Raw genomic sequence first — 26,865 nt, forward strand, 5'->3', positions numbered from 1 at the left:
GAGGTCCCAGCAAACTCACTCCAAGGTTAGACCTTAGAGCCTTCAAAGAAAATTCAAGAACCCAAGAGCTACAGCTCAGACTCTATGGGCCTCAATTCTACAGTTCGCAAGTTAAATGTGAAAGTTAATGCAGTTCGTGCATAATGAAGAAACGACTGAACAAGTGTGTGTTGTGCTGCCAGAAGAAAGAGACTTCTTTCTAAAAAGACGATGGCAACATGCCTTAGTTTTGCAAAGTTGCATCTGACTTTGGGAATGTCCTTTGGGCAGACAAGACAAGCACAACTTAGCACAAACATCTCATATGAGTTCAACAAGCATGCCGGTGGTGGTTTGATGACTTGGGCTTTTTTCAGAGCTACAGGACCTGGGCACCTTGCAGTCACTGAGTTGGCCGTGAAGTTCTCTGAATACCTAAGTAGTCTGTAGAGTCAAATGTGAGGCCATCTGTATGACAGCTGAAGCTTCACTTGGTGTCATGCAACAGGAGAAAAGAATCGAGGTGTTGCAATGATCTAGTCAAAGTCCAGACCTCAACCTAATTGAAATACTGGGGTGAGCCCACTAAAGAGCTATGTATACATTAGGTGTACTTAGTGTTTCCATGGGACTGCGTCGAGTCCTTGAAAACCTTTTCACATCTGCACTGGCTACTTGTTATAAAATTAAATTAAAAACATATAAAAAGTTGATAAAAAATCCGAACAGATCTTTCACTAGTTTTTTTAATCCATTTTTAATATAAAAGCATACTCAGACCAAAAAATAATTAGATTATTTTGTAAAGAGCAACACACACAAATACCACACACCATCAGGGGAAGCAGACTCAAACACTAGGCTTAAGAAGTCTTTGTGGAGAAGAGATTTCATCAGCGAGAGAACACAAAACCCTCAAACAGCCACACAAAGACAGTATTGCAGTATGACCAGGAGCAGTGAAATGCATATTTTAGGATAGATATTTGCCTTTTTCTTCTTTTCACAGCACTCTTATTTTTTTTTTATAAGATAGTATGAGCTCTTTTTAACTTTAAAAAAGCTACTTTGCACAGAGCCCATATGAGCAAGTTCAGTGTTTAATCTTTGAGTATTTGTCCTTTAAGTAAACATTCATTCTCCATGACCTGCTTTGCATTTTTTGTTTTACATTCAAATTGCAAAGTTCTGCAAAATATGTGTGAACGAATACACTTCATAGTTTTATATTATTACACTTTGCCCCCCCTCTTCTGGAGATAACCTCAAATAAACACCTACAGCATTCAGGAAAGAACCTACAGCAGAGTCAGACTGATGTCTCCAACTAAAGCGAAAAGCTAAGTGTTGAAAGGGCAGCAGAGTATCTCTGTAGACAGTTTCCTGTCTCTCAGAGAGTTTCATAAACTATCGTAGCGTCAGATCATTAAATGTTCTGCTGCAAACATTTTAGAACACCTTTAACAGCAGGTAGAACTACAAATGTGCTAAAAATTAAAGTTGCCACATCTTTGCTAAATGTAAAAACTTATTGTATTTTAAAATTAATCAGAATCTCATGTAACGTTTACAGTAATGCAGTTTAATGCATTTCCAGTACATCTGGCTATGCTAGAAGAGATGTATGTTTCTAAAGTCCATGAGCATACTTTTCTAAATCAAATACAGCATGTGTATATCTGAACTTGCACCGTGACATTTCCTGTCATGTAGGTCAAACGTTTGTCCTTCACATACAGAAGAATGTTAGAGTGCCACCTTATGGACACTGTCTGTATTACTGCTGAATGCCACTTGGAGAGTAGGTGGGGAAGAAAATAATAATACAAGAAAACCAGAAGACATAATCACAAGGCTTATGTCAGCTTTTTGTTGTTTTGTTTTTTTAAAGCCATCATCCTGCTGGTTTCCATTCAGGATAGAGAACAGGCACATGCTCAGCTGTTGTTGGTTCAGGAGCAATCTGGAAATCACTGTAGTGACCTCATCTCCTGGTGTGAAGAACTCATCTTTCATCGTTTTGTATACATCATTCTTCCAGTACAGTAAGAAGGCAGACTTCCAACAAGTAAAAATGTTTTTAAAAAATGCATCATCGCTCTATTGCTTTAATCACTCACATCTTTCCATGAGAGGGAAAACATTAAGTTTACAGCAAAAACAAGCCTTTATCAGTCTTTTTTGGTACATCACTGAGGCAGCCCTTCCTCCCCCCCCCCCACGCCCCCCTCTCCTAATTTTGGTGACGCCGTGTACCTGTCGACACACAGCACAAGAAAGTTAACTAAAACTGCTTACTGCTCGCTCCTGTCTGGGATTCGGCTCCGTTACACATGAAGAAAATAACAAATCACATAACGAGAAAAAAATAAAAATAAACAACCAGCAACGATAAGTCTGTCATCACTGCCGATGTCGAGAAGCGATGCGGTTAATTTCAGTACCAATTTCAGTATATCAGCGGATTTTTGGGGCCCAGAAAAGAACCCAGTTTACCGTGTGCAGAATTATTAAAGATTTGGAAAGCCAATGTTTTCTCAGCCTCTATTCAAACTATGCGAGGAAAGCCCCGGCCAACAGATTTGATGTCAGACTACACAAAGACGCACACTGTCAAACACACAAACACACATGCACATATTCTTTCACTGTGCAAAAATAGATATTTGAACACAGCTAACTATATATATAGATAGATAAATCTACTGCTTAAGGTGGACGTTTTCTTTTTGTTCAAATCTGTGTTTCCCATACACATCAATCAAGTACTTGTCTAATAGAGATTTATACATCATTTTTCCATTTCTATACATTTTCTGTAAAACAGACATGGCTTTAAATTAACTGATGATGAACAGGCAATAAAATTCCTTCTTACTCCCCCCCATGCACTTTTACAAAAATAACCCATAAAAAGAAATTTAAAAAAAAAAAAAAATCAAATCAACCTAAATGATTAGTTGTGAGCTCGCTAATCTGTGACTGCGCTGGAGAAACGGGAACCAGAGGATACAGCATGCACCTTCCTGGGATGTCTCAAGTACAAATGACAGAAAGATCAAATTAGTTCATTATTGAGGACACATGTGAATGATGGGTGCTCGCTGCAAGGCGCCTCAATGAGCCACTAACAAGGGAAGTTTACATTCAGAAGCCCCACTTGAAAAATGGCAAATTTAGTAACTGGTCTTTTCTGGTCTTAGTGCACAGTAGAAAGTACCCCTGAGTTCAAGGACAGGGTAGGATCCACCACGAGTGGGTGGCTACTTGCCCGAGGATCTTCGAGGCTCTTTAGGCAATGACGGGGGCAGAATATGGTCCTGGGCCAACAGTGCTGTGGAAAGTTTGAGCTGAGAAGAAGAATGGCTTGTGTGTGTGGGGGGGATTATGGTAGAGTGGATAAGGCTCTGGTATAAAATGTCATGGTCATTCTTGGTCTCCCGCCCCCGGCTGAAACCCTCGTTTCATATTCATCGTAATTCTAACACAGCTAACACGCTCTAGGGCTTCATCACCAGGTTCTCGGGATTTTCAGATTGCACGGTACTGTGGTTTTACATTGTTTGTACTTTCTCCTCCCCTCTGTCCCTACTTTGTAGGAAATTCCTGCTCAGTATTCCTTTCTCCTACAGTTCATCAGTCTGTGTCTGGACTACCCTGACCCCTCCCCTCCCTCTTTTTTATTTATTTATATTTTTCTCATTTATTTATGTTGATTTAGACTGCTCGGCTTTCGGGTCCACAGGCTTTGTGACTCATCCATCACAGCCCGTCTTTCTCTCCCATAGCAGAAAATAGCTGTGTTGGCCACTACTCAATATTAATCGATGGGAATTTTGTCTTCCAATTCCAGTGAGCGGTCCTCAGCAGGCTCCTCGCTCTTTCCCAGCTCCTGCAGCTGCTGCCGCCTCTGCACCTCTGCCTTCAGGTTCTCCAGATCCTTTGGGCTGGAAAAAAAAGAAAGAAAGAAAGAAAGAAAGAAGAAAAATCAACACACAACTCCCTAAGATAGAAGAAATCCTGAGCCTATAATTATCCCCATTCATGTCACAGACATGCTCCCAGAGCTACACACTAACCACACCTTCATCTCAAGGATTCAAGGAGCTTTATTGTCATTTGCATCACATGTTTACATGAGGTGGAACGAAATTAAATTATAAGTCATTATTTACTAGAAAGGATGTGGTCCAATATCAGAACAGGCACACAGATTTCTGTCTGCAGGATTTATGGTTGTATAGGCACACATACATCCACACAGCCTGTGTAGTTTAACACTTTATTATCCTAAGTCAAAGCATTTGTGGAAAAATTGGAGAACTATGGCTCAAGACTACTTTAAAAATAATACTAGAAAGTGTGACACCCTGGAAGCAAAATACAAAGCAATCAGGGGTAGCTCAAGACTTTTGCACAGTACTCTAATGGCCATTTTCTGGGACGGATTAATTCAAATATAGGAAGTGAGTATAGTGACCCAAAAGAGTGAAATTTCTATAAAATCCTAACTAAAACAAAGATTGGAAATGCAATCTTAACACTCTCGGAGAACCAGGGTTACGCTAATAACCAAATAATTTCCCCATTTATTCAGTTCCACAGTTTAATGTCTGAGGAAGCCACTGACTTCCTGCATGTTGTGAGATTACCAACCCATATACAAGCAACAAAGAGCAGTAATGCTCCTTTATGTGTCTACCTGAGAGGTATAAAGATGATGCCATTGATGATGTTGAGCTGGTCCAGGATGGTGGCCATGCTGGGTGCAGTGAACTAGAAAATCAGAGGGGGGGGAACGAAAAAAAGCCATCAGCACTGAACATTTGGACATAATCAGCTGGAAGCACAAAAAAACCAAAATGACTTGGAACATTTACCTTAAGGGGCATAATGCTGGCGTTAGAGCCATTTTTGTAGATCTCATTCATGGTTCTCTGCAGAGCTACAGCCTGTTGCGTGAGATACTTCAGATACTCAGAACTCTCCTTTGTCTTTTCATGGGCCTCGCCCATCTGACAGGAGGAAAAAAAACATTAGAAAAAAAACTGCTTCATCACAACTGGTAAAGTTAAAGTGTATGAACTGCTGTGGAGCATACCTGGTTCTTATAAATGGTGTAACCCTCCTTCTCGTGCTGTAGTGCAGAGCGGAACTCAGCCTTGCTCTCATAAACTCTTGCAACCAAATGATGACTGGAAAAACAATAAGGCAGTTATAATACAAACCATCATGCCATTACTTTTATTCTAATGCATATGAATGAATAAATCAATCTACCCACCTGAGGGCTACTTTGAGGGACCGAGGTCCATGGTACTTTGTGTTGATGGTCAAAGCGTTCTCCAGGAATCTCAGAGATAAATCGTACTCCATGACTCCATGCAGCACCAGCCCGATATTACTCTGAGGAAGTCAGGAACAAAGTTCAATAATTTTGCTTTTTCCCCACCTTATGAGAAATAACGTTAAAGCCAGCAGGCGAAGTCTGCACTCACGTCCAGCAGAGCCATCTCAGGGTGGTCCTCCCCACAAATCAACAACATGAGGTAACGAGCGCGGTACAGAAGCTTCAGAGCAGTCGAAAGCTGGTTGTTGGCAAAGCAGTACAGGGCCAAGTGCATCTGACAAATGAAAGGAACAAGCAAGTTTAGAAGGATATTAAACATGGTCAACATGACAAACATGAGTTCCTCCTCCATCTGGTAGCTTACATATTCTTGAATTGTGTTGGGATGCTCGATGCCAAGGACTCTTTCACTCATCAGAACAGCCTTTTGCTGATTGCTGAGAGCCTGCAGGTAAATAAATATTTAAAAAAAAAAAAAAACCCAAAAAGAGCCATTCAGCACCACAAAAAAATCAGCATGCACTTATAAAAAAAAAAAAAAAAGGAAGCATTGCACATCTGTGCCTACCTCAGGGTGATCTCCCAGGATGTAATTAAGGCGCGCCAGCAGGCGCAGGCAGGAGCAGATCTCTACGTGCATGGCTCCGTACACGTTGTTGAAGAGATTAAGAGCCTCGTTGATCAGCTCACATCCTTCCTTCAAGAAACCTGAGGGCAGTATAATGATTAATTTAGATATATTAGTACAAAAGGAAGAAGGGTTAATGCTCTGAAAAAACTTTTTTTTTTTTTTTTACAGCATGCAAACGTCACCTTGCTGCACTTTGGCCTGCCCACTCTGGAAGAAGTGGAAGGCATCTGTGGCTTTGGGGTTTACATGTTTCACCACAGGGAAAATGTTCAGGATGTCCTCTTCTGTGAAGGCAGGCTTATGGCGGCTGTCGAAGTTATACTCCTTTATCAGGATCTAAAAGTCAAATAAAACACAAGTCTAAGAAAGGATGTGATGACTATTCGGTAAAGTGAGGGTGCAGTCACTACATAGTAAATGAGTTACCTGTATGCCAGTTTTGACTGAAATTTCTCTGAGCAGAGTGATTTTCTGGAGGCCGAATTTCTCCACAACTTGGTCGACACTTTCACTGTGCAATGAGTAAATAGGTTTTATTTAGAAATACATACAAAGTCTCTACATTTGTTTGAGTTTGACAGGTGGGGTCCTTACCACTGTAGGGTAAAGTGATAATAGCTCTGGGCCTCAGAGGCAATGTTCTTCCACAGTTCACTCGGTGTCAGGCTGGCCCACTGCCGTGTTGTCGCCACCGCCGGGGACCCTGTTGCGACGTTTGCGGTTTTTGCGGCGTGACACCAGTTCATCGGGAGGCAGGTGGGCAACGGCGTCTGGGAAGGAGCTCAGGAAGCAGTTTAGGAAATGGCTCACAGCAGCAGAGAGGGCAGACAGCTCTACACCCTGCAGGAAAAAGCACGGATGAAAATAAACAACAGTTCGTTGATGTCTTTAAAAGAGAGCAGAAAATGTTGCACCATTAAATTTAACTAACCTGGAGGTACGTCTTGAATATATGTTTTGCACATCTGGTGATCAGCTCAGTTATTCCTATTCTCTAAAAAAAAAAAAAAAAACAAGAAGAATTTTATTTATTTTTTTAAATTTAAACAGTGTGTGCTGATTCTATTGGTCAGATTTGAGGAATCAGACTCACATAGATGTGCTCCAGCTGGGCTTTAGCAGGAGTCTTCTCCATAAACTCCAGGACTGTGCCCAAATAGCGAACATTGATGCCTCTCTGGTGCAAAGCCTCCGTTAGTGAGGCTCCATCCATGGGCAGAGCGCTGTGGTCCAAACAGTCCTTCACCTGGTTATGAAAACACACAAACATGGCTTTAAACTCAGACACAGACAACCCTACGTGATAATTTGATGTGCAAGCATTTACCGAACGGACTTCTTATCATTGTAACAATGAAATTAGGCGCACAACTCCAATATAAAAACAGTTAAGTGCAGAAAACTACTAATAAAATACCATAAATATGCTTTAAATTTCCACAAAAACAGAAGTAGCATATCTGAAAGCATGCTCTGAATTATCATCAGACAAAGGGTAACAGTTCATACAATGACCAGGACTGAGAGCAGTCCTGATGATGTTTTGCAGTCTTTTGGGGTAGTGCGAGGTGGTGACATCTTCTATGGCAGCTAAATATAGGAGGTCCTACTAATCTGACCCCTGCAGTCGTGAAATTTAATTTTTTTTTCCCCCCAGTAGTTTACAATTAAAACTTAATTTGACTCTCTCTATAAGAGTCTCCCAGCTGCAAAGGTTTTATACACCGGAAAAGCAAAAACAGAGTTGGTGAATAGTTTAAGCAGAACACATTATGCTTTAATCATTTCATGTTAGACACTACCTGGGCCTTCATTTCCTTAGCCACACACAAGCCTTCATCGGGGAGTTTAACATGATCGTGATGTCCTTATAATAAAAGGCAAAAACTATTTGAATCCACACTCTTCACACACCAAGACAACTCAGCTGGATGTTTGGGAGCAGAAGCGTCACTGACCAGTGTTGGGACCTGACAGGAAACCAGGAAGGCAGCTGCGTCTTTGAGTAGCTGCTTCTGCTTCTGGATGTCGTCTGCGCTCTCTTCAGGGAACCGTACTCCTGGTTCAACACCACAAACACAATCATTGCTTTTTGTTGTATTCACTTTTGAAGTAATCGGGAATCAAATGTGGTAGTGTCTCCACAACTCTAGTTTTCCACTTCCAAAACTTAAAAGCTCCACACAATGTTCATGGAAAAGATCATTTCTGACTTCCCAGCTATTTGTTTCTAATAACCCATACAATAGGAACCATCATGTTACCTGGGGAGAAGATATCAGGGTTGAAGCGGATATCGAAAGCTGTGTCGCTGATGGAGCCCACTGCCTTACAGGCATTCAGGACCACTTCACGGCTTTTGGGGTCTGTTTGTGTTTGGGACCAAAGACAAAAGAAAAGAAAAGAAAAAAGAAAAAAAAAATACAGAAATGTTAAAGGTGATTACGTCACACAGGTCATGTCAAAATGTGTAAAGATCAGTTCTGATCTGAACTGTTCTTTCACCTCAAACTATCTGTTCACACATCAATACACAACAGCAGTCCAGTTTATTTCACCCTGGTCTCAGCAGAGCACCCACCACCATTCGATCAGGACCACAAACCCTCGCTCTATGATTGGCTCACACAAATCACCCACCACAAGGTTATTTCTGCATTTCAAAACACCTTTGGATTAATCAACACAGCACCCGATTATGGAGTTATTGGGTCAAATCCTGCTGCAAAGGGATCACAGGCTGGGAATGGGTTGTTTCGAGGGGGGGGGGCACTATTCCCTGCTGCAGGCTGAGGACTGAACGGGGACAGCTACTCAGGTGGAAAGAAAACACTATGATCCAGTAATTTTAGAGTTCTATTGATCCATTTCTTTTTTCTATGCCGTTATCCACCAGAGTAGCTCTCTCTGTATTGTCCTGGCCCCAATTTTTTGGGGGGGTGGGCGCGGCGGTGTTTCTAAACGTACCAATACTAGATCCGTCTTCGGCAACTAAGGTCTCCGCCAGCTCTTTGGCCTGAGCTAATCCTGGAATACTTTCCTCAAGCTCCTTACCCTCCAATGGGCCCTTGCATTCCCCGTTCTGGGTGGCTGTGGGGTCTACAGGCCCGTTTGTTGTGGGCTTCGAGGAGTTCTCTTCGCTGTCAGTTCCTGTTTGTGAGGCAGCAGTGGAAGCATTGTCTGTCTGGCTAGTGCTATCTGTGGAGATGTCTGTTGCTTTAGAGGAATCTGTGGCATTGGTCTGTGCTGTGTCTGTCTGGGTCGTGTCGGCTTTGCTCTCTGCGAGTGTTTCTGAGGTTTCTGTGATGGCGGGTGTGTCAGTCTTGATAGAGTCCCTGTTGGCTTTATGCTGCATCAGCTGTAACGCTGCCATCTTCATGAACAGGAGATATCTGAAGAGGAAGACAAGAAAAAGTAGCAAAGTCACTTCTATATAATCAGCACAGGTTTCTAGAAAACAGCTCATTATTGCTGCACAACAACACAAACCTGTGCTCAACAAAGGCTTCGATGAGCTCTTGGCGTAGACAGGCCAGGCGATGGCGGTGCTGGCGGGGGAAGCCTAGACGCTGGCACTCTGGAGACAGCTCCACTCCATCCACAGGCAGGAAGTTGAGGTCAGGGGGGAAGGTGCGAAGGAGGTCGAGAATATAATGTCTGCCGTCATTCCCGATGATACCTTTGCATTCGACAGAGGAGCACAGCTCCACCGTGTCATTCTTCTCATTCAGCACGCTGTGCCGCTGGATCTAAAATTTAACGTACAAAACATACACAGTATCTGTATGTAGACACGAGTCAGCTTTATTATTATTGTCACACAGTCACACTTCTTACCTTTAGTGGCCTACTGGTCTTTTCCAGCAGTTCCAGGTATTTGCCGTGAGACACAACAGTCTTCCCAAAGTCAATGGAGCCGTAGATGACGCTCTGCTCCTGCTCACGCTCCAGGATACCTGGGATGATGGACTGGGCGGTGACACGGTAGCCTCTGTAGTCCACCACTACAGTTCCCAGAGTGTAAAGACCTTCCACATCCACCCCGCTGTAAGCTCGTACTCCGTTCAAGTCATTGGTGGGTGCAGCGTGGGCGGCCGCATCACCCCCCAGCTCACGATAATGGTCCCTCACATCGAAGCCCAGACTGAAAAAGATGTTGTTCCAGATGAACATCTGCATCCGAGTTTCTTCACCAGGGTTGATGGCCATTACGTTGCCATCAATTACAGCCATGGCACCTCGAGTGGCAGCTGCCGCAAAGTCACTGTGGACCTGCAGAAAGTAAAAGGTTTCACATTAAATTAGCATCAGCATAAGCAACAAGGTGGCTAATTAAAGAGCTGCAGAAAGTAAGACTTTAAACCTTGAATATAGCCCTCTCCCTTAGCAGCCGCTCAGGCAGGTTCTTCCGGGGCAGCTCTCTGGTAGTCTGCAGCTCTTCGTTCCAATCTCTGGTCTAGATGCACAACAAGAAAATTAATATTGGAAAAAACTTGAAATCATTCCTCTTGATTATCTGCTGCTGGATTCAGCGCCTTGACCTGTCCAGGGATGTGCTCCTCATAACCCAGGCGGGAGGTGTATGCGTCCTCAGCTCGAACACAGTCCATTGCATGATCTACTTGCGGAGCAGTCCAGCTGTATACTTGGAAAGGCGTGGCTATCCTCTCAAACGGGTGTCTCTGGACTCTGCAGCAGTAAAAGAGAAACCATAATTTCCATGGTTCATAATTTAGCTGCAAATATTATTTTTCGCTTGCTGTGAGAGGGTCCTAAAACTAATAACTGATGAAAATCACAGTCTTGATATACAACTTTTATTTGCAAAGACTCATTTGTTATAAGATATTCAACTGCTGTCCCCGAATGTGAAAGAACAAAAGTGCAAAGTAGAGGTTAAAAAAAAAAAAAAAAAAAAAAAAAAAAAAAAAAGAAAACCGCTCACAATCAGCATCAAGGCAAGTGAGAACAACAAATTACCGTAATTGTCGGGCTATAAGCCGCTACTTTTTGCACAAGCTTTGAACCCTGCGGCTTTTCTATGGATTGTCCATGATTTTTGTGATATCGTAAGAGGATTTGTTTTGTTTGTTCCGCTGTTGTACGGCACTACGTTGCCTGGCGGAAGCGTATGTGATCAGACGCACAGTATCGGGGTTCAAGAGTGGTATGTTGGTCACATGTCCATCCGCCAGGCAACGTAGTGCCGTACAATGTTATGCCCAATTCCACCGGTGGAATCTGACAGCGTGGAAAAGTGTGAAAACATCCACGATCACCAACGGACTTCGAAGGGCTGGACTGGTGCCTGATGGAGAGGAGGACACCGCTACGGCCCTTCTGAGGGTGTTCGACTCTGACACTGACAACGAGGATTTCTTTGGTTTTGAAAGTGACAACGAAGGAACGAAGCGGAGAGTGAATGACGAAGCCATCCTGAGCCTGTTTGTTTCCGACACTGGAGAAGAGGACTTTGGTGGTTTTAGTGCGCAGGAAGAAGAGAAAGATGGTGGTGAATGACTGACTTTTCTTCTTGTTAAAGCCGTGTCACTGCACCTGAGCCTAGAAGGTAGTCTGAATCTATTTTTCTGGTGTGCTGTAGGTTATTGTTATGTACTACATTTGTTACTTATTTATGAAGCACAGTACATGTTTTGTACTTGTACATATACCTAAAAAGTTATGCAAATATGTACCCCTAACTTGTTTTTCAAAATATTAATAAAAGGGGTGCGTCTCCAAACAGCCATCTCTTTCCTGACAATTCCCTTTGTGCATATTCTCTTACATATGATAAGTCAACATTGAAACACCTGCAGCTTTTAGTCAGGTGCGGCTAATGTATGTACAAAACAGGACTTTTCCCCTGATCTTAGCTTGTGCGGCTAATATCCGGGTGCGCTTTGTAGTCCGGAAAATACGGTAAGTAAAAGAATGAAATGTTTTCACCTTTTCTTTTGCAGGGCGGTGAAGTTCTTCTTGAAGGCAGGGCTGATCTGGCTCAGCAGCTCAACTAGAGAGTGGCTCAAGAAGCTGGGATTAGCTGGTTTGGGGTTGAAGGTGTAGGTAGTAGACCTGAAAAGCACACAAGCACATTATCATCATGGTTCACACTAATATAGCTGAGTTCGTCATCTGCAGCCTGCTAAATTGAGAAAAAGCATCTATATAAAAATACGAAAAAGAACAACAAACTTGCTGTTAAATATTCCCGCCACACTACAAAGCACTAATACATGAAAGCAAGCTTACGACTGAGCAAACAGCTGGAAGGGAAAAAAAAAAGAAAACATAAAAAAAAAGAAAAAAATAATCTTCATCCTAACAATGCAACATGTTTCCCAGCTGTCCACCTAAACAAACTGCATCAACATTTCCTGTTCTATTTTAAGGAAAAACACTACAGGAGAAATTGTGCCAACTATAATGAGCTGACTCACAGCATCGCTTCTTACATCACCTAATTGCAGACTAACTGCTGCCAAATGTCTTCACCTAATGGCATCTTGAATTATAAATACACGCTGCAGAAACGGTGCTGCCAAATGCTTAAACTGCACTTTAACGGCAGAGAGTCAGCTGCAGTAAGAACACAGAGCTTGTAAGGAGACACCAGGCCCAAACATCAACTGACTGGTTGAGGTAGAAGCCGCGTGTTGAGGCAGTGACGCTGACATGGCGCTCCTCCACAGTCACAATGTACAGGTACATGAGGTCGCCGTGCATCTTCCTGTTTCCAGGTGGAGGGTTCCACCCGCTCATGGTCAAGACCTTCAGGCACTGCATGGGCTGTGGAGCACGTAAAATAAGAAGATGAATCTCAAGTTTAAAAGCCAAAGTTACTTCCCCCGTTTAAGTCCCTAAATGCCTTCCTCACCTTCCAGTCCTTATTCTGTGGCTGGAGGGGCACAAGGGGGCGCTCTTTACTGCCGGGCAGGATGTGCTCTGGAGGGGTGCAGTCTATCTGCTCCATCTCGCTGCCCTTTTTCTTCCGCTTTCCAGTTTCTATAAGCAAAGGAAGAAGCAAGAAAGGAAAATTGGTGGATTTCTATTGAATAAAACAGCATGCATGCACACACACAGGACTAATGTGAACACATAAACCTTATTCAGTCACTCTTAAAACCATCTGTTGATCGCTTAACACAAGGGTGTAAAACATAAGGCTCGGGGTTCAGAATCGGCTCGGCAAAGACTCAATCCCAATGGACGGCTACCGGAACTTTTTCTGTCACGCTGACAGGTTTCTTTCATTTACTGCAGCAGCATTTCTTCATTATGCAGAAAACCCTAACCTTTTCCTCACATTAAGATATCTTTGAGATTAAATGTGTAGTAAAACTTCTTTAGACTGAGAGAAAGGGAACTTTCACTCGTCCAACCCACTTAAGATCGAGTTTGACATGTCTGAACAAACACATTGACTGAGAAGGGAGTCTTAGATTTTTCTGCTTTTCATTTCTAAGCTGCATGCTGTTCGATTACTGCAAAGGCTGCAGCAGTGCATGGTGAAAATTCCAGAGCTGGGAAACATTTTACTCCCTTCTTAAAAATCCCCTGAAACAATTTAATCCTCAGCTCTTACGTATGAATAATATACAAGCAGTTTAAAAGGCGATTTCACTGAGAAGCAGGGGGGAAACCTAATGCCAACAACAGTCATTCATTTATCTCCCGACTGCAAAGTAGGTTTTAAAATCCATCACTGAGAGAAGAAAACCGCGTGTCTGTCTCTCAGTGCAAATACTTCGCAAGAGAGTGTCTCTTTCATTAAGGCTCCCAGAAAAATAAACCCAACTTGTCTGAATGACAGAAAACCAGCAAGGTGATAGGATTGAAAAGAGTTTTAGGTCATATTCATGGTAAACGTGTTTGCCTTGTGCGATTTTAACCCGTGCACCAACTTGCTGGTCTGCCCTCAACTTCATTATGTCTCCATATTTTATTCCCCTGCTCTTGTTCCATCTCAGAAACGGGCATTTCAGCTCACGTGCTCTTTGTTACACTCACACACTTCAAAACAGTGTAATACAAGGTTTATCAATGATTTAACAGAGTTTGTCTCAAATGTGCTCAAAGTCCAACTAAACTACACAAGGTCCAGCTCTGTAAGCAGGAATCACACTCTTTAAAGAAACTGTTGATCCTTAGTGTCATACCTCCAAGATCTCCATCAGTGAAGATGCTCAGGAAAGAGAGAGAGTTGCAGTCTACTCCGTTGTAAGCGTCAGAAGGGTCCAGACTCTTCAGCAGGTCTCTGATGTGACGCACATGGATTCGAGCTTCACGCACCGTGTAGGGCTCTGAGGGAAACAAAATAAACAGTGTGGTTTAAAACCCAACTAAGCAACATGTATACTGAACTATTATGAGTGCTAGAGGCTACTCAAAATTTTGCATTACTCACAACTTTTTGGTTTTTAAGCAACAAATCAATTTGTCCCCCAAATTAAGTGGTTAACACAGGAGCATTTTCGCTCATATCAGCACAAGTGTCTTTCCCGATAACTTAAGGAACACCAGCCCAAAACACACCCCACAGAAGAATTTCACTTGTGAAACATTGTTCACTCTCTGCAAAGATCTCACAAGTAGCCTCCTGCCAGCCAGTTCTGTACATTATCATCAAGTCGACTATTTTTGCGCTGCTTCAGCATAGGTAACAGACACACTCTGAAACATATTCCTCAGATACAGCGTCACTGACGGGGAATACTTCAGTTTGGCTTTTGAGGCTGAGTTTAAACACTAATAGGAGCATGTTCATCTCTACTTTTGTTAACTGCAAAACTCAAACATTGGCCTGAGCGTCACTCTGGGTCATTTAACGCTAGCTTTATGTTAACGTCTTGTATTTAGCCGGACCCCTGACAAGTGTGACAATATGCATGTATGGATGGATGTGATGATTAGAATTGAATGCGATTACCGATTTTAGAAACACCTTTTCCATTACATAAGTCGAACCCTTAGCAGACCCACGTGTATAATGCCGCAACATGACAACCAACATATTTGTATATAAAACGGTTTATCAGGATCAGGCTGCACCTGCCAATACTGTCTGAGTTCCACCTGGTTCTCCTGGAGGTTTCTTCCTGTTAGTTTTTCCTTCCCACCGTCACCAAAGTGCTTGGTCATCATGATTCTCTCTTAAACAGATAGAAGGGCACTACATTCATGGCTAAGTAAATGGAGAACAGCTCTCAGGAAGTCCGTCCAAACTTTGCACGACAAGCCCTGGTGCTTCAGAATCTTACCTTCCACCACTTTGAGCACCGATCCCTCCTGCAGACCCTCGATAGACTTGAGCTCGGCAAAGTTGTCCAGCACATTTCCATCCAGCTGCAGAGAGAAGCAGGTGCGGTGGCAGGTGTCCTCACGGTCCATCAAAACCTGGTGGATTTCCTGCACCATTTCCTGGGGGGAGACCTGATGTTGGGGAAGAAATTAAAGAAATGAAGTGACACAGAAATGAGGAGGAGCAGCAACATTTAGTTCACGTTACAAACTACATCATCACAGACATTACTTGATTAATGAGCAATGTCATTTAAAAGTCCTGCAGTTTTCTTAAAGAACTGCAGCTTATCCTCACCTGCAGGTCAAATGGCTCTGTCCCCGGAGCCTGGATCTTTACAGTGAAGCCTGTGTCCTGGATCACTATCACTTCCTGTTCGTTAGACTCCTCCCCTCCTTCTGCCTCGCCATTCCCATCCTGCTTTGAGTCCGTCTCCTCCGTATGCTCATGAGCCCTGTCACCATTTACCATGGCTGTATCTGCACTGTGCCCTTTAATGAAAAAAAGTGCATAGATCAAGCTTTATGTCAAGTCACAAGACATATCTACTAATAAAATATTCAACTACTTTAGGCTTTATTTAAAATAACACAACCAACTCCCTTTGTCAGAAACGACAATTTATTAACTTGTTGTTCTCCTCTCACCCTCAACCTGCGTCTGCCCCTCCCTGAGGCTGATTCTGCTGGAGGTTTCTTCCTGTTCAAATGGAGTTTTTCTTTCCCACTGTCACCAAGTGCTTGCTCACAGGGCTTTGCCTGATTGTTGGGGTTGTGTCTGTATTATGCCCCTTAAAATATAAATGTCCTCAAAGCAACTGCTGTTGTTATAGAAAAAAATTGAATTGAACTCAATTGTTAGTTGGATAAAGCATTTACAAAAAAAAAAAAGAGAAAAAAAAAAAAAAAGTTGATCATCGCTTTCTGAATTTTCCACTTTAATACAAGTGTGATCTTAATTAGAAAATATTGTAAAATAAATGTAACCCAAAAAGTGACATCTGGCGTACTGGTGACAAAATGCAGCCGTAAGCACACCGAGTATTAGCACATTCTTCTTTTGAATTTCTTATGAGTAATTGAAAACTGTGTTTTTCCTGTTTGGCAACTTATAAAGACCAGTTCCAATCTTTTCAATAGTCATGAGGAGGCTGGACAGAAGCACTGTCTCGGTTTCAGAACTGTTAGTCTTGTTTCCACTAATGAAAGGGGGAAAAATATTTTCCATCATAAGTCAACATTTCAAGTGAAGAAGTTTGACTTAATAACTCAACCTTCTGAGAAAAAAAAAAAAAAAAAAAAAAAAAAAAAATCACTAAAACAGAATATAGCATTTCTGGTTATTGTTTTGTTCCAGTAACAATCTCAATCAAGCTAACATGCTAAAATGCCACCACAGACTACACTACAGGCTAATTCTGCTAACACTGAAAGGACAAAGGGACAATTGTTATGCACTCTCCAAGTGAGCTCACCTTGCCAAACAGCATGACACAGGAATTTATATGTAGTTACAGACATATGGTACTACAGCTGTCTGGTGATGCTAAACTGTGTAAACTGGATAAGTATATTCAAATGAAACAAAGACGTGTATTTGCCCTTTCTTCCACATCAATAATAATAATAATAATAATAATAATAACAACAACAATAACAATGCTACTGCTGGGTCCTACCTTGTCACAAGGGTTCAACACTGTGGCCCTTCGCATCCGAATTCCAGCTAGAATCAAAACAGTGACCCTTCACTTGTCAAGTGAATGCGTTAACCACCACACTATGTAGTTATTGTGTCAACTGCACCACATACAGGAGCGTTCCTGTCAAAGCCTCGAGGCCATTTGCTGGGTAACACTGTGTTTATGCTATAATTTATTTGTTTACAGCATAATTTAGACAATGCACCTCTTTGGCTGCCATCAGTGACTCAGCCATCATGTCAACACTAACTCACTTTTCTTCCACATAAGCAGCCAGGTCACAAATACGGAAGGCAATCCTCCAGGCCCAGATGATCTTACCGATATCCTTATAAAATATTTATTTACGGTTGAGCAGAGCCAACAAAGCTCAGCTATACCATGACAATGCTGTGGTTTTGCTTCCCTGAAGTCGACAAAGACTAGAGGATTAGCGTGAGGGATCTTCTCAACACTCAGATCTCTCTTTTTAATCAAACAACAGTACTGAAAAGAGCACGCTGACAATCATAACTGACTTGAGTCACTAATGATTTATCTGAAATTTGACAATAAGTAACCAGCTTCGTCTAGAAAAGAAAACGCTTGGTTTCCAGCAGTGACCTGCTGAAACCTACACTGTTGCAACACTGCAGGGAACTCAGCCAGGAGGCCTCGAGGGAGGATTTCACCATTCACGAGAGGGAATTATGGGTCACTTACATGGATATCTGCTTATACCAGCACTGTGACAAATAATCCAGCAGTTGCTTTACCTTTTTATAGAAATCAGAGCCACCAAAATTATTCTCTGTAAATTCTCTGTAAAATAGGCCAGCTGAGAAAAGCCTGACAGCTCCTCTCGTTATACAGACGACGGATCAATATTATTTTCTTGAGTAACAGTTAAGGTGAGAGGAAAATGACATGAATAAAAATGAGCTAAATTAATTCAAAGGAACAGGGGCCCACTGCAAGGACATCAGGCAAATGTTTTCTCTCACTGACCTACAACTGCTGGCAGCCAGCGCGTCCTTGCTGCCTGTCAAGGGTAACGCGGTGTCAGGGTTACTTGGAGAGAAGGGGCCAGAGGGAGGGGAGGGGCTGGACCTGGACCGCGACCCCGGGTGGGGAATGAACGCAGTGAGACGGTGGGGGAGAGGTGGAAGAAGCGCATGGGAGAGGAACAACAGGTCACGCTCTGAATAACAAACATAACTGCTTCAGGGTGAGTGAGCATGAGGGCCAACAATGTCGGAAAGAATGAGGGATCTGTGCAGAAACATTTCATCTCCGAGTTGAGCTCTATTTTGGCTCACACAAGTGACATGATGATGACTAACTTCTGAAATATTACAGACCAGACAGGAAGGAAATAACACGAAGTATTAGGCCAATACGGCACTTCTTAAGTCCAGCTTCTTAAAATTTGATTTGCGGCCTCATTTTAAATTAAATTTAATTAAATATCTTCAGGTAATGAATGGTTAGTGATACAAAACAAGTCACTTGAAGAGGTTATCTCTGGATCCTGAAGCTGAGAGACTGTGATAAGAGGCACTACAGATTTTCTAATGTTTCATTAACCAAAAAACGATCTACAGACATTAACGGCTGTCTCTGATCATTTCGTTTTGATTAATTCATAAGAAACAAAGAGGGGAGTTGGCGTGCAATTGGCTAGATTAAGTCTGTAGATATCAGATACATCATCGCAGAAACCCAACAGTACAAAGCACTATAAGTGATAAGACTAATGATGAGGTTTTCCAGTGCACAAAGCATTGCAAAACAGACCTATTCTCTACAGTAGAGGGATTAAAGTTCATCAGAAAGTAGGTAATGAGGCAAAAGGAGGCGGGAGAAGCAACGTTAAAACAGTGAAGGGGAAATGTTGCATGCTGCTTTACTTTAGTGTAGAAATAGAGATGCACTACCTGGTTATAAGTGTATAGATTCCCAAATGCAGGAGAAGGACCTAATGAAGTGGGTCAATTTTCCACTCAGGGTGTGCATCAGAAAGTGCCAGAAATCCTTGAGAATGACTACTTAATTTAATACAAGTATGATAAAATGTCTCATTCACTGGCTGAAATCAGACACTTCTAATTCTTTTAGTATTACTTCATCAGCTAAACTGTAAATTCGTGCTCTATTTGTGGAGAAATATATGACGAAATATGAGTTTTACAGTGTAATGATGTGTTACTTTATAATAAACCTCTAAACATATCTGTTTACCTAAAATAAATGCTGCGATTTCTCTTTTGGCATTAAGTATCATCCCATCTAATTAGACAGTGCTAACTTGACCAGTAATTGAAAGGCACGTTTCAGTGGAACAATCAAACCGCTCTAATCAGAGTCAAATAATTAAAAGCAGTGATTAAAAACCATGTATAGGAGCGGCCATTAAGCACTGCAGCAAATGCTCAGACTGGTACAATCCCCAAGTCCTCCACAAGGCCACGGTAAGGAATGAAGATCAAGGATTTCGATTTTTTTTTTTTTTAAAGAAAAAAAAATTATTAGATACATTCAAATACTAACAAACAACTGAAGATCAAACTGAAAATGATTCAAACTTAAAGCTCAGTGCTGAACTGCACTCTCTTGTTTACTCCATTAGCCTACTTCTCCTGATAAACAATAAAGCCAGCCAAGCGGCCATCTAGCCACTCTGCAGCCCTTGACACCGTCACCATGGCAACATTAACCAGCCAGGCAACACCGAAAACACCACCTAGCACACAAGGCCCCTCTGTAATCGAGTTTGCTGGACCACAAGGTGGCATCCTTCTGGTGGACGGCTACACAAAGACTGAAATCTAAAAGTCTGCCAGCAGATTCTCCGTTGTTGTAATTTGTTCCCCGAGCATTGAATGATGCTAGAGACTTTTTTTTGTGGTGCAGGCTTGAGAGGGGGCAGCTTGAGTCACAAACAGGATCCATAATGAGTCCAAATCATAACATGGTCACTGAAATCAAAATCCTTCCGGCAAACAATGACATATTTCTGCCATAGCTCCAATAAATGTGTGTTTTTTTAAATGAAATTATACATATACATATCCGTAGAGACCTAAAAAAAATAAAAAAATCCATTCAACTCTGAGCCACAAACTACAAAGACAACGAGACAAACAGCAGAGGTGTGGAAGATGCCAAGAGAGATGAGCAATCGAGGCAGGGTGTCAGTGATTGCTGGGATTAACAAGGGCACTCTTCCACCCACAGGAGCATTAAGCTCCTTAAAGCCACAGAGTGACCCTCACCTCGACCTGTCTGCTCAGCCACGTGCTGTTAGTATGTCTAGTTACAACTACTCACTGAGACGCATCAACCTCGTCACCATTGCCCAGTGATTACATTTGCTATTGATTCTTGATTAGTCCATGAGTGGTTGGGATGTAAAATGTAATTTTAAATTAAAAATGCTTCAAGTGCTGACATGTGAAGTCACACTGCTTGGTTAATGCTGGATTTCTGGGGCTGAAGCAGATATAGCTTTCCAAGAACATCTACAAACATATGAACCTGCTACAGTTATACTGGAAAGAAGAAAATCACAAGCTTAAAATACAGCTCGACTAAAAGTCCATGTGCCATCAGCTGTGATGCTACTCTGCAACACGTGCTGCCAACAGTACAGATATGTGCTGACACAACTTCCCCAAGAAGGGAGAAAGCTTGGAGCTGTACTGCTATGTTCATGAAGCCCATGTGACACCCAGGCTCCAATAAACACTAAACGACTGGAAATAGGAAAGCTTTAATTACACGAGAGGATGCCTGGCAGCTCAATCTTTAACATCCACTCCTCTTCCTCCGCACATGTCAAAATCATCTCAGCTTCTTGCCTCTCTAACATCAAGCTGAAAAACCACAACTCATTTCTAATCCCACCCCTCCCAATGACTCAAAACTATGGTTTAATACACTGTTTACGTCTGAAATGCAGGTCCATGTGGGATTTTATAATGAGTGACACACACAAAACCACAGCTCTTCATCATCGAACCGACAAAGGTTCACTCCGGACAGCTGGAGGAATCAGATACTGTGCAATGAGACATTTCAAGGTCCGGGCAGGCTGCAATGAACTTCAGAGCTGTGGGAGTCAAACTTCACCAGGTGACAGCCCTTGTATTAAGTCTAACCCCGCCTGCACCCACAGCACTCCGCCGCTGCTCCCAAACAACCTTCACCTGACAGCTTTTACTCACCAGCTCGCGTATTATTAGAGTAACCTTCCCCCTCACCGTGCGCACACCACCATCATGACTTATCGGCTATAACCAGCTTCCGCTTCCCGGTCGAGGAGGAACGCTCGATCTAAACAGGACTGGGGGGGGTGAAGATGGGGCCGGTTAGAGGACTAACACCCACCACCTCGCGATTCAGCCACCTCACGCGTATTTTTTTTTATAGCTCGGTAACGACGAACATGTCTGCTACACAAGCTGTGTGATACACATACCACCCCCAGTAAAAACGAAGGCATGTGCGCGACCCCCCCGTGTTCGTGTAAGCAGTGTGAAGCGCCACTGAAGGTGACCTTCAGTTACCGAACATGTGCGTCAGCGCGAGTTTGTGCTACGGCAGCTACTGCTGCTTTATGTGCTCTGAACAAACAGGCGCTACACAGGCGCCCCGTGCTTTACCCGAAAAACCATAGCTCCCCGTGATCACGTTTGGTTTTAAGGCACGAGACAGCTTTGACAGCGACAGGAGCGCCTGTGTGCTAGTTAGCTAGCTAGCTAACCGGGGCGCTAACTAGCTTCACGCTGAATGGGACACGCTAAAGATAATGCTAGCATTACCGGCCAATGTGTTTAGGTTAGCCTGAGCAGCTTGCAGTGTCAGGTTGAAGTCCGAGCCAGCTGTGAATATAGCAGCGGTCCCAGTCAAGTGAGAAAAAAAAAGCATTAACACCGGACAGTTGGTTAGCAGGTGGGTGCAAGGTGGAACCTTAAAACTTCCAGAGATCGAGGGGTAAAGCAGCAGCACTACGCTCGGTCTGAGGACCTTTAAGTCACACAGCGCAGCATGGAGGTGAAAGTCACCACATTTGGTGCATGCTGCACAGCTTCAGTAAAGCAGACATTCAGTCATGCTGTATGTATGTTGATTCTGCATGCACGATGAGAGCAGTGGTGTCTGCAGCGGACTTACCACAACCGCAGGACTCTTTTAGAGGTGCCTTTCCTGCTCCTTTACCATCCTGGGCTCCATCCGCGGGATCTGCCGGATTGCAGTTAGGCACTGACGCCGGGATGTCATCTGTCTTGCTCACCATGGTCGGCAGTCAGTGTGTCTCTGTGACAGAAATCCCCCAGCAGCTTTGCTCGAATATTTGTGTGTCTCTGTAAATGAAACGCAAATAAACAAAGACAAACTACAGCTTCTTCTCTGGCTGTCACGAGCTAGCTGGCTACATACGAGGGGTACAAGCTTACAAAAACAAGTCTACAGAGGAAGGACAGTGCTGTACATAGTGCCGATCACACGTGGTTTTCTCCTCCCCTCCTCTTGACCTCTTTGCCTTTGCGTTGCACCTCCCCACCTGCTCCGCGTGGCGCTACGGAAAGCCACACGCGACAATTCGTGCGCACTCACCAGTTTTTCCATTTCTCTTGCACTAAAAGAAAACATGGACACATGGATGGAAGTGCATAGCATTTTATATCTTGAGGCATTCTTCCACATTTTTTATTGGCTGTACTTTGCAAAGCCTTCGCACAAAATCCCCTCAAAATGGTTAGAAAATAGAACAATAGCTGAAATAACAATTTTAATAGTTATTTGGATTAGGTGCTGTAAAACGAATATTTCACCCTCTCCTAATTTTTGTTTTACCTCTCTGCTGTAAACCTGTCAGACGTCAACTTTTATGAAAATCTTGTGACTTAAGAAGGATGTAATCTAAGATTTTCAAATTGATACCGTAGGCGCATCTACTAGAATGCTGAGGGTAAAACTGGTGGATTACATTATTTTTGCATATTTTTCATACTTAAATGTTTCATCAAACAAAGTTCAATATTAGAGAAAGATAGCTTAAGTAAATATAACATGCAGTTTTCAAATGAATATTTAATTTTTAAGGGTTAAAATTAAAAAGCTGTACAAATCTACCTGCCCTGATGCAAAAAAGAAAATTATAAATTAGCTGTGATTAAGTTTTGTGGAAAAATAAGTTCAATGTCGGTAGCTAGTCATTGTACTCATTATTGTCAGAACTGTTGAATCAAGACTCGAAATAGTCTCAAAACATATTATCCCATGATCTAAATAAACAACAGCTAAGAACCAAAGTCATTGACATCAATCAATCTGGAAAGGCATTACAAAGCCTTTTCTAAGGCTTTGGGATTCCAGCAAACTTGATGATGAGAGCCATCATCCACAAATGGATAAACGTGGAACAATGGTGTACCTTCCCAGGAGTGGACAACCTACCAAAGTTACTCCAACAACTGATTCAGGAGGTAATAGAAGAACCCAGAAAAACATCTAAAAACTGCAGACCTCAGTTAAGGGCCGAGATCATGATTCAATAATATGAAAGAAGCAAAAATGGCATCCATGGGAGAGTTCGAAGGAGAAAACCACTGCTGATCAAAAAGAACAAAAAGGCTAATCTCGCATTTGCCAAAAAACATCTTGATGATCACCAAGACTTTTGGGAAAATACTCTGTGGACTGATGAGACAAAAGCAGAACTTTCTGGAAGCTTTGAGTCCATTAAATCTGATGTAAAACTAACACAGCATTTCATAAAAAGAGCACCATACCAACAGTCAAACGTGGTGGTAGTAGTCTGACGGTCTAGGTCAGCTTTGTTCCTTCAGGACCTGATTGACTTGCCATAATTAATAGAACCATGAATTCTGCTCTTAAATCCTGAAGGAGAATGTCCATCTATCAGTTTGTGCCCTGAAGCTGAAGCACACTTGGGTTATCTAGCAGGAAAATGATCTGAAACACACCAGCCAGTACACGTCTGAATAGCTTAAAACAAAATGATGAAGGTTTTGGAGTGGCCTACTCTAAGTCTGGAGCTAGATCTGTTTGAGATGCTTTGCCATAACTTTAAACAGGCATTGGAGGTTTTTCAAGCTAGAAAACTCTCCAATGTGGCTGAATTAAAACAATTCTGCAAAGAATTGTCAGTTATTAAACCGCAGTTACAAGCTCAGTTTGGTTTGAATAGACAGGCGTTTCTCTGCTTTTTAAATTAGACTTCAAAATTGTTTAATTACTCTTGTAGTTTGAACTGGATTAGATAACCATAGCCCCATGCTACTGGAGGACCTCCCATGATGGAGTGAGCACCTTTCTCATCTCCTCTAATCTCTCCAGACAGATACCTCTCTGAAGGTAAATCTGCCTCCCCTACCACACGTTTCTAAGCCCTCCAACCTGTGCAGTGTTTAATGTTATACTTCTTTTGTTTACATCCCCTTCTTTTCACTTTACCCTTAGTCAACTGGTCGAGGCACGTAGCCGCTCTCCACCAGGTTTGTTTCCATTAAAAGAAATGTTTGTTTTTTTATCTCCCATCTGTCCTCAGGTGCTGGATTAAAGGGACTCATTGGATTTTATCTCTTCTGCTGAAAGGTCAATGCTGATGAAAGTAAGGTGCCATGAGGCACCTGTTGTTGGTGCTTCACCAATAAAACAGAAGTGAATTCAGGTTGATTTCGCTGAACTTTAACAGTTTGACACAGACACATGAGCTTGTGTCACTCACACTAGCTCCTCACTTCCAGCAGCTCACTGAGATTCATCCATCTATCTATCCATCCATCCATTCTCTATTACTTTTCCAGGTTTGAGTCGCAAAGACAGCAGTCGAAGCAGAGAACCCTCTCACCCCAGTCACCTTTTCCAGCTCATCCATTGAGTGACATTGAGTTGTTCCCAACCCAGTCAAGAGATATAATTGCTCCAGCGAGGTCTTGGTCTGCCCTGAGACAACCTCCCAGTAGGACATGCCCCAAACACCTCGCCTAGGAGGTAAATGGACTGGCATTAGTAAATGTTTTTCCAGTCAGTTTGAGCCCTCAGAGCTATTTCTTACTGAAAATCTCATTCTGCGTTCACACACGCATTCATGTAAGCAAATCTTTTTTTTATTGTTACACACTTTTAACCTAACAATCTCACACAGTCACAGTCCGATGATGTGTCAGGGTCAACTCGGGGTTCAGTATAAGTCCAAGGATACTTTGACATGTGAACTAGGGGAGCTAAGGGATCGGCCTTCGGGTTAGTAGACAAGCCACTCTTGCTCCTGAGCCACAGCCACTGTCTGTTCATACATAAAGTGCACAAAGTATCTGCTTTCTGCTAGGAAGACTGCCTGCTCATCCATGCAGACACAGACAATATGTTACACATAACCTGACACATGCAAAGTTGGGCTAGCCTGCATGCTTTCTGAGCATTCAGCGAAATCAACCTGAATTCAATTCTGAAAAGGATAAGCAGCAGAGACGGGTTGATGGTTTTACCACATTGTTTTGAGACAGAAACTAATCACATATTTTAATAGTAATATTTTACCGTGTAACAGACCCATTGATGCTCATTCCAGATGAGCCACATCAAAGGAAACTATAATAATACATGAATACAAAATAATTTAATCACTTTATTGACAAAGCAAGAAGCAGACTCAACAACCTTCCAATTTATTTGGGTTATGGGTACAGTAAATCACTGTAGGAAGCAAACACAGTATATGCGGTAATCAGTCATTAGCAAATAACAACCCAGAGCAACATCTCTCTGTTTTGCATGTTGGGTATTATTGCTAGAAACCACATAACACATCAAACGAGATGCTTCACGGTGCCCTGAAAATGCTTCTGTAAGTCGGAAAATCAACCAGGAGTCACCACAAAGACCTGGAAGAGTAAAACTGACAGAGACGCTGCTGCTGTCATGTGACCGATATGAGGATTAGAGTCACATGAGTGTTTTGAAAGATGGAAGACGTTCTCTGCGGATGTGTGCAGATCATTACCGTTTGTTTGCATGATGTGAGATATAGTATGCTATGCTCTGAGGCAGTGAAGATTTCGTTGAAAGAAAGACATCTTCGTTAGGCGTCGCACCGTTTGTCTTTGTGCTAATTTCAGTGGTGGGCCTCTTTGGCTCATTAGCGTTTTCCCTCAAGGCAGACAAACAAGTCGTCAGTCTCTGAGTTGTAAGAACTGTAGCAAAGATGCGTACAACAGCCAGTATTTTGATGTTACATAAAAAGCATGGATCATCTGCTGTGAAATCTATTAAACTGATGATTACAGGTGGATGGAGAGTTGAATCTACCTGGATAGGAGGTGCAGTGATTAACTCATGGAGTCTAACAGTCTAAAGCTCAGTTTTCCCTGTCAGAGAAACTGTTTTGGACAAGACAGCTTTGCACTTATATCACCGACTATCTCATAAAACTTGAGGAAGAATAGTGCACACGGTCATGCTAATGGCTTCCCAGCTAAGAGGTGAATGGAAACCCTTGTCATGTTTGCATTTCTTTGCTAAAAAACAAAACAAAAGAAAACAAAAGAAAGAAAAAGTGTACTTCACTCAGGTTGCATCCAGACCTTCTCAGGTGGCATAAGAATATGCCGATTTACTCACCGCTGCGTTACGTGCAACATATCATTAAATCCCTTAACATTTAGCGTAGCAACTCATCTCATAAAGAGTCAGTGACAAAACTTTAAAATGGAACAATCCATCAGACAGTTCAGAAAAAAATAAAGCGAAAACACTGTGAGCTGAAAAATTACAAAGATAGAAACTCTTTTCACGCCTCAAGTGTCCTTACACCAGCTGACCTCACCTACTCATAATATATAAATATACAATATATATTGCTTTATTAATAATAGTCCTACAAACATGATGCT

At 42.4% G+C, this 26,865-nt stretch overlaps 1 protein-coding gene across 1 annotated transcript; it reads right to left on the bottom strand.

Moving 5' to 3' along the window:
* Positions 1-722: 722 nt before the first annotated feature.
* Positions 723-22,510, bottom strand: cluha (clustered mitochondria (cluA/CLU1) homolog a). The gene is given in 28 exon segments (XM_040009047.1): positions 723-3,926; positions 4,682-4,755; positions 4,860-4,994; positions 5,081-5,174; positions 5,264-5,385; positions 5,478-5,603; positions 5,694-5,774; positions 5,898-6,037; positions 6,143-6,296; positions 6,387-6,471; positions 6,555-6,634; positions 6,636-6,800; positions 6,892-6,954; positions 7,054-7,206; positions 7,919-8,019; positions 8,225-8,326; positions 8,928-9,352; positions 9,450-9,709; positions 9,798-10,232; positions 10,324-10,416; positions 10,502-10,649; positions 11,910-12,035; positions 12,595-12,749; positions 12,838-12,965; positions 14,120-14,263; positions 15,221-15,392; positions 15,559-15,752; positions 22,118-22,510. Coding segments are annotated over 28 exon segments (4,206 nt in total). The 5' UTR covers positions 22,242-22,510; the 3' UTR covers positions 723-3,799.
* Positions 22,511-26,865: the final 4,355 nt, after the last annotated feature.

The sequence above is a fragment of the Simochromis diagramma genome, unplaced genomic scaffold (genome assembly GCF_900408965.1).
Source record: "Simochromis diagramma unplaced genomic scaffold, fSimDia1.1 OVJJ01000344.1, whole genome shotgun sequence".
In the NCBI taxonomy this organism is placed as follows: Eukaryota; Metazoa; Chordata; class Actinopteri; order Cichliformes; family Cichlidae; genus Simochromis; species Simochromis diagramma.